The sequence below is a fragment of the Octopus bimaculoides genome, chromosome 15, assembly GCF_046866305.1.
Source record: "Octopus bimaculoides isolate indiv1 chromosome 15, ASM4686630v1, whole genome shotgun sequence".
Taxonomy (NCBI): domain Eukaryota; kingdom Metazoa; phylum Mollusca; class Cephalopoda; order Octopoda; family Octopodidae; genus Octopus; species Octopus bimaculoides.
Window position 1 is genome coordinate 31,374,615 of NC_142942.1, and position 7,856 is coordinate 31,382,470.

At 37.3% G+C, this 7,856-nt stretch overlaps 1 protein-coding gene across 1 annotated transcript in view; it reads right to left on the reverse strand.

Annotated features, from left to right (window-relative positions):
* The window catches only part of LOC106867620 (deoxyribonuclease-1), a 33,572-nt gene extending 30,495 nt beyond the window's left edge, over window positions 1-3,077 (reverse strand). The window contains exon 1 of the mRNA XM_014912546.3: window positions 2,841-3,077. Within this exon, the coding sequence (XP_014768032.1) occupies window positions 2,841-2,984 (144 nt within the window). The 5' untranslated portion in view covers window positions 2,985-3,077. The remainder of the gene's footprint in view (window positions 1-2,840) is intronic.
* Window positions 3,078-7,856: the final 4,779 nt, after the last annotated feature.

Consider the following 7,856-nt stretch of genomic DNA (forward strand, 5'->3'; position numbering starts at 1 on the left):
CACATGCCAACACATCAGCAACCACTGTATCAAGCCCTCCATGCAGATGTTGACAGCAATGGACTGCCTGACAAGTGGAACAAGTCCTTTCTACGAGAAGTCAAAGTGCAGATAAAAATTAGGATAAGTCACAACAAGCAAACAATGATATATGATGGAAGTGATATTTGCAGTCACCACTTCTGCCCAGCCTTTCAAGGATAGCTTCCTTTCAATTCCTTTCTGTATGAGATTAACCACTCTGCTTGTAACTTCATCTTAGTTGCTATTGTAGTGGCTATTTGAAACCAAACCACTAGGTAACTGGTTAGACATCATGGCCAAAACACAATAGTTTCATATGATCGGTCTATTAAGCAACCAATCAGTGCCAAAGAATGACACAAGCTGATTTAGAACAATAACAAGATGTTATAGGAATTATATTTTGTTACTGATTAGAAAATGGGAAGTTTATAGACAAGTACAAATGCTGTAGAGACCACAATGGAACTAATTAGCTTCAGTTTCGATTAAAAAAAATACAAAATGATGAATGTCCAATGCCAAGACAGCATAATGATCACAATAAATGGTAAACATTTAGAAAATGTACCCTATTTCACCTACTGGGGCAATACAGTATATGTAGATGTGTGCATCGGTCACCTAATTAGTTTTGTGACTTTATCAGAAGAGATAAGGAGTTGTACCTGTTCCCTTCATAGAGGAACTTCAATGCTAGAAAAGGAGAGGAAACTCCTATTCATTAGATTCATTCCATCCCAGGGACTTTTACATGGTCTTCACCCACCAAGGTTTGGATCAATCTGATCTTATAATAGAATACATGTAGTTTCCCAAGGTGCTGTGCTGTGAGATTTAACCCAGTATGACATGGTTGCTAAATGAACTCCTCAACCATGCCAATGTCCACAATCATAAAACAAATTCAGAATTTAATTTTTGTTATTCTCGTCTAATCCTAGGTCAGCTATGACCAAAGGCTTTTCAAAATTAACTGTCCTCTCTTTTTGTATATCTAGGACTACTTTATTCAATATGTCCTTCAATTTTTTCTTTTAAAGGTTAATGTGGTGTTAGGGGTAATTTGGTTTCTATTTCTAGCAGGTTGAATGACCAGAAAGAGGCTCCTTTGCTGTTTACATTAGATAATTGTTTACAACACTGAAGATCAAAAAATAATTTTGAAAAAAGAAGGTGCTTATTTTTCAACAATGAGATGTTGATAAATGGCTGCCCTGAAAGAGAGCTAAATCAAAGTTAACACTGCATTTTTCATAACTGTAAATATGTGGTGAAACAGACAGACAGACAAATAGTGTTGACATATTTAGGCCATAGGGCATTAGAAATAATTATAGTGAGAAAAAAGACAATATTAGTTGGTGACTATTAATGTTTCCATTTTTTAGGCAAATAAAAGAAACAACATGGGACATGTTTGGGTTTTATTCTGACCTCATCAATATTCTTTTCTACTCTAGGCACAAGGTCCAAATTTTTGGGGAGGGAGCCAGTCGATTAGATTGATTCCAGTGTGCAACTGGTACTTAATTTATCGACCCCAAAAGGATGAAAGGCAAAGTTGACCTCGGCACAGTTTGAACTCAGAACGTAAAGACAGACAAAATACTGCAAAGCATTTCACCCAAAGTGCTAACGTTTCTGCCAGCTCCTCGCCTTGACCTCATCAATATTGCCAGAGAAAGCAAAAAGAGAATCACTATGTAAATATGTAAGAGTGTCAATTAGTTGATATCATTTATTTGAAAAACAATATTGCTTGTGATGGTGTTTACATAATGGTAATACTAGTCCATATTCCAGAATTCTTGCATATTTCTGTTTAAAATCAAAGAGAAGGGATAACAAAGTAAAATAAGAGTAAAAAAATATCCTACAAAGATTGGTAAGTTTGATGAGAAACTTGGGTGTGGCATAATTCATTCTTCAGCAACATCCAGCTATAATTTAATCTCAGTTACTTCAGTTGTGTTTTAAATCATGTAACCTAATTAGAAGCTTCATGTAGTTGATGAGTGATTAATTAACCAAAAAGAAAACGCTACCAATAGAATGAGGGGTAGAGAGCTGTGATCATATGTGTTAATGATTCAACCAGTTTGCCACCTTAATAATAACAGTACAAAAAAATATATTTAAAGACTGCTTTTGTAGATATTGTGTAAAATCCTATGTTTCTAGCTTTAGGGAAACAGGAGACATTACATAGAGGAGTTAACTTATAGGCACATTATCCCTGAAAAATAGGTCTATTAGCCAAATATAAGTGTGCAATCTGTACTGCAAAAGACTGACCTTGGGTTAAACAGCAACAACTTCTGCAGAGAAGTACAAATCAAATACACAAACTTTGTGGTTATTTGTTCTGCAAGAAATATCATGCTCAAATCTCCCTTAAATCACAGATGAGATGGTCATGGTTAGAAAGCCTTTGATCGGCTTCACCTCAACCTGTTGGAGGAGTCTAAGGAAAACAATAACAACAAAGATTCTGACAAACTGGTTTGGGAGCCTCTGTAGTGCCATTGGAATTGCTAGACATAGCAGTCAAATCACCCTCAAATCACACCCTGCCATCTTTTTTTCAAGGGACACATTAGATAATGCAGTCCTAGTTATTCCATTTCTGGGAGAAAGTCATGAAATGGTCACAGCTGGAACACCACTAATCATTCATTTACTCTATTTCAGGGTTGACCTGGCTGGACATCGAAACAACTGTGATTTAGACTTCCAAAAATAGTTTTAAAACAAAAAATCAAAGAGAATTATGTGAAAAGGCCAAAAGAAGTTATAAAAATGAAACTGCTTACTTTCTTGATAACTGTCATGATGGTGTTATTGCCCAGCTTCTTTAAACCAAAAGCTTGTATGTTAAATGAACCAATTTTAAGAGAGGAAACTATCTGTTGAAGGCCAAACAGGGCCAAGAAAGCTAACAGCACAATCCTCCTCATGATTAACAATGAATAATTAATACTTCACTTGTGAAAGCTCTCAGTTGATATCTCCTCTGGTCTGCACTAAGATCAGCAGTTTGATATATATATATATATATATACATGTACATAAACATACATATATCTGTGTATATGTGTGTATAAATATATGTATATGTATATATGTATACACGCATACATATATATACATATAGAGGCACGCACTTCATGCACACATACATATGTATGTCTATTCGTGTCAAACCTTTTTGACTGATATCATCATCATCATCATAATGTGATCATTGATAATATGATGATGATGATGATGATGATGATGACAATTATGATAACAATTACGATGAGTGGAATGATTATGTTAATGCTGCTGCTGCTGCTGCAGCTATTGTTATTGTTGTTGTTGCTGTTGCTGCTACCACTGCTGCTACCACTGCTGCTACCACTGTTGGTCAGTGCTATGAGTGTATGTGTGTGTGCATGTAGAAAGTGGTGGTGGTTTGAAAGACATGAGAGAAAAAGACAGAAAGAAGTTGTAGGCAAGAATCTCCACATAATAAGAAACAATAATAATAATAATAATAATAATAATAATAATAATAATAATAATAATAATAATAATAGTAATAATAATGGAGTTATAATAAGAAAAAGTAACAACGTGACTGTTTTATTGACGTTTTTCAATTAAACTATAATTATTAATCATTTCACCTTCTGTGGACACATCTTTCCATCATTTTGTTTATAAAAGGATTTATTTCATGGCAAAAAGGACCACTTAATTGGGCTTTTTTTCTTTTTCTTTTTTTGTTTTGTATTCCATTTTTGTATTGTTCTCCTCCCTGCCACCCCACTCACACCATTTTGTTTGTATTTTTTTCACTAACATTTCTTCCTATCCTTCTTCAAAAACAAATATTTCTTTTATTATTCTAATAATTGAGAATATAAAAGTACAACACATATTTACAGCTTTTTCCTTTCTTTCTTTTATAACAAAGTGAGACGTGCTACTTGCCAAAAAAAAATGGTTTGCTTAAGTAAAACAACAACAAGGCTTCAACACAAAAAAATTCAATGTTCAGCAGATGTTGAGTTCAAATATGGTTTGTAACCCATGTCATTCCTGATGAGGTGTAACGATATTAAAACATGCCTACAAGTGTCTCCTATTCTTAACCAAATATTGCACTCGCTCCCCACTCCACTCACTATATTCTACTATTTAATCCAAATTCCAGATTTGTCTCCTCTGCTTTTTTTCAACCACAATTAATCATTAATAATCTTTTTTTCTCCTCATTGTCAGTAGAATTTTATTGTTTTTGTATTTGGCTTGCAAGATTCTTGATCTGAAAAACAGATATTGTTGTAGGTTAGGATGGAGGATGATTTTCGCAATAAGAAACAACATTGCTTCTATTTCATTGCTTTTTATTATTACTATTTGGTGGCGAGCTGGCAGAATCATTAGCACACTGGGCAAAAGGCTTAGCAGCATTTCATCTGTCTTCAAGTTCTGAGTTCAAGTGCTGCTGGGGCTGGCTTTACCTTTCATCCTTTTGAGGGTTAATAAAATAAATACCAGTTGAAAACTGAGGTCGATAATAATCGATTTAACCCCTCCCAAAACTGCTGGCCTTATGCCAAAATTTGAATCCTTATTACTATTAGTCAGCTAGTTAACCAATTAACTATTTACCGAATTAGTTTGCTTGAGTCTACAGAGACTTGGAGTCAGTAAGACAGATCTAGAAGAATGAAGACAAATCGTTGTGGGGTGGGGGAGTTGAGAATGGTGTTGAAAAGACAGACAAACCTGCTGACAGATTAATTGATTCTTTTATCTTTTATCTTTTACTTTCAGTCATTAGACTGTGGCCATGCTGGGGCACCACCTTGAAGATATTTTAGTCAAATGAATCAACCACAGTACTTATGTTTTTAAAGCCTGGTACTTATTTTATCAGTGACTTATGCCAAACTGCTAAGTTATGGGGACATAAACACACCAACACTGATTGTCAGGCAGTGGTGGGGGACAAACACGGACATAAAGACACACTCACACACACATATATGATGGGCTTCTTTCAGTTTTAATCTACCAAATTCACTCACAAGGATTTGGTCAGCCCAAGACTATAGTAGGAGACACTTGCCCAAGATGTCACACAGTGGGACTGAACCCAGAACCATGTGGTTGGGAAGCAAGCTTCTTACCATACAGCCACGCTTGTGCCTTTGAACAATTAATGAGGCAACTGATTAATTAATTGTTAATTAGTTGACTATTAATGATAAAAATAATTGAAATAGAACCAGTGCATGCATTTCTTCTTGGCACAAATAACGTCCCCACCTTCCTTGAATACAACAAAATTAATAAAATGTTAATTGTTAGCAGCTACTTTACCAATTATTGTTGTTGTTGTTGTTTAGCCCGAGGTCCTGCAAACCTACCATCTAGGGTATTCTAACTTTGACCACCTCATCTTATTCTTCAGGTAGTCACATTATCTGATGTATCCTTCCATATTTAAGACAGTAAGAAATATGGTGATTTAGCTGCTGTTTCTAGCAGGAGGCTCTAGATGGTCATTTGACCACAGAGAGACTACATTAGATTGTTGTTGTCCAAGTACATTATTGATCAAAAGTGTTCTGGCCATGACTATCACGTCTTTTGTAAAAGCTAGCCCCAACCTGGTGCTATGTTCTGTGAGTATTATAAGAGGAGTGGAGGTTGTGTTGATGGAATGAAAGGTGATGACATTGGTGGCATGGAGTAGCGAAAACGTGTTGCATAGGATGTAGAGTACAACTAAGAGTGTGAGTAGAGTCGAAGGTCTTGATGTAGTGTTTTAGATGTTTATGTTCTTCTTTATCACACCCAATTTTCTTATCATTTGTGTTGTTTTTATTCATTTTCCTATCCTGCAGTCTGCTTGTTTCTTTAGGAAGAGTCTGAGATATCTGCCAGTGTACAGAGGGGTTTCGTTCTTGTCTGTAATAGTTATATCTGCATGATTTACCTCAATCTCCTCATTTTAACAGGAATCCTAACATAGCTGTAGTCACTGTAAACTACTTAGTTTATCAAATGTTATTTATTACATCACTATTTCCCTTTTTCACACCTTTCTGCCAGTCAGCATCCTTGTCTGTTTATATGGTGAGGGGACACAAAATTAGTAACTGTAGCAAAATTAGTAATTTATGATTTCTTATTATTCTCTCCGACTTGTTTGAAACCATTATATTGCAAGTACTGCATCATCCTTTTGTACTATTGCATCATCTTTAGAAGTAAAAATTGGTCAGCATAGTTGCTGTTGTTGAAGTCAAGAGAGTCTGGAATGTAGTCAGATGACAGATACTTTTTTCAAGAAATTTTTCCTCAACTTTGATCGAATTGTAATTGAGAAAAACTCCATAAGTTGTACCCAGTGTAAGCTATGGACACATAAGAGGTGCAGCAATATCAAAGGAAGGCTAACTGGGAAGATAGTTTTTGTATGTGGCAGATACTCAGGAGCAATAAACACTGAAAATATGCAGAAAACAACCTTTGCCACATTCCAGGGAGAAAAACTAGAAGTAGTTAATAGCTTCCATTATCTAGGTGACCAAGTTAGTAGTGGGGGAGGGTGCGCTGAAAGTGTAGCTGTTAGAATAAGAATAGCCTGGGCAAAGTTTAGAGAGCTCTTACCTCTGCTGGTGACAAGGGGCCTCTCACTCAGAGTAAAAGTATGACGCATGTGTACGAACCACCATGCTACATGGCATTGAAACATGGGCCGTGACTGCTGAGGACATGCGTAAGCTTGCAAGGAGCGAAGCCAGTATACTCCAATGGATGTGTAATGTCAGTATACATACTCGACAGAGTGTAAGTACCTTGAGAGAAAAGATGGACCTAAGAAGCATCAGTTGTGGTATGCAAGAGAGATGATTGTGCTGGTATGGTCATGTGGCAAGAATGGATGAGGATAGCTGTGTGAAAAAGTGCCACACCCTAGCAGTTGAGGGAACCTGTGGAAGAGGTAGACCCAGCAAGACCTGGGATGAGGTGGTGAAGCATGACCTTCGAACTTTAGGCCTCACTGAGGCAATGACTATTGACCGGGACCTTTGGAAATATGCAGTGCATGAGAAGACCCGGCAAGCCAAGTGAGACCATAATCCATGGCCTCTGTCAGAAGTGTAGCCAGCTCACTAATTCGTATCTTTACTTCATTGGACACTAAACCCTGCTTGCAAAAACCTGTTGAGGCAAGTGAAATCAAAATCGAAATTGAACCAAATTCGACGACTGGCACCAATGCCAACCTCTCCTTCATTGGACACTAAACTCTGCTTGCGAAGACCGGTTGGGGCAAGTGAAATCGAAATCGAAATTGTAATTGAACCATATTCAATGACTGACACCTGTGCTAGTGGAGCACTAACAGCACCGTCCAAGCGTGATCATTGCCAGAGCAGCTGTCTGGTTTCCATGCCGGTGGCACGTAAATAGCACCATTTGAGCATGATCGTTACTAGCATCGTCTTACTGGCACATTAGAAAGCATTCAAGCAAGGTCGTTGCCAGTGCCGCTGGACTGGCTCCTGTGCAGGTGGCACGTAAAAAACATCATTTTGAGCGTAGCCGTTACCAGTACTGCCTGACTGGCCCTCGTACCAGTAGCACATAAAAGCACCCACTACACTCTTGGAGTGTAGTGGCATTAGGAAGGGCATCTAGCTGTAGAAACTTTGCCAGATCAGATTGAAGCCTGGTGCAGCCATCCAGTTCACCAGTCCTCAGTCAAATCATCCAACCCATGCTAGCATGGAAAGCGGACATTAAACGATGAGGATGATGAT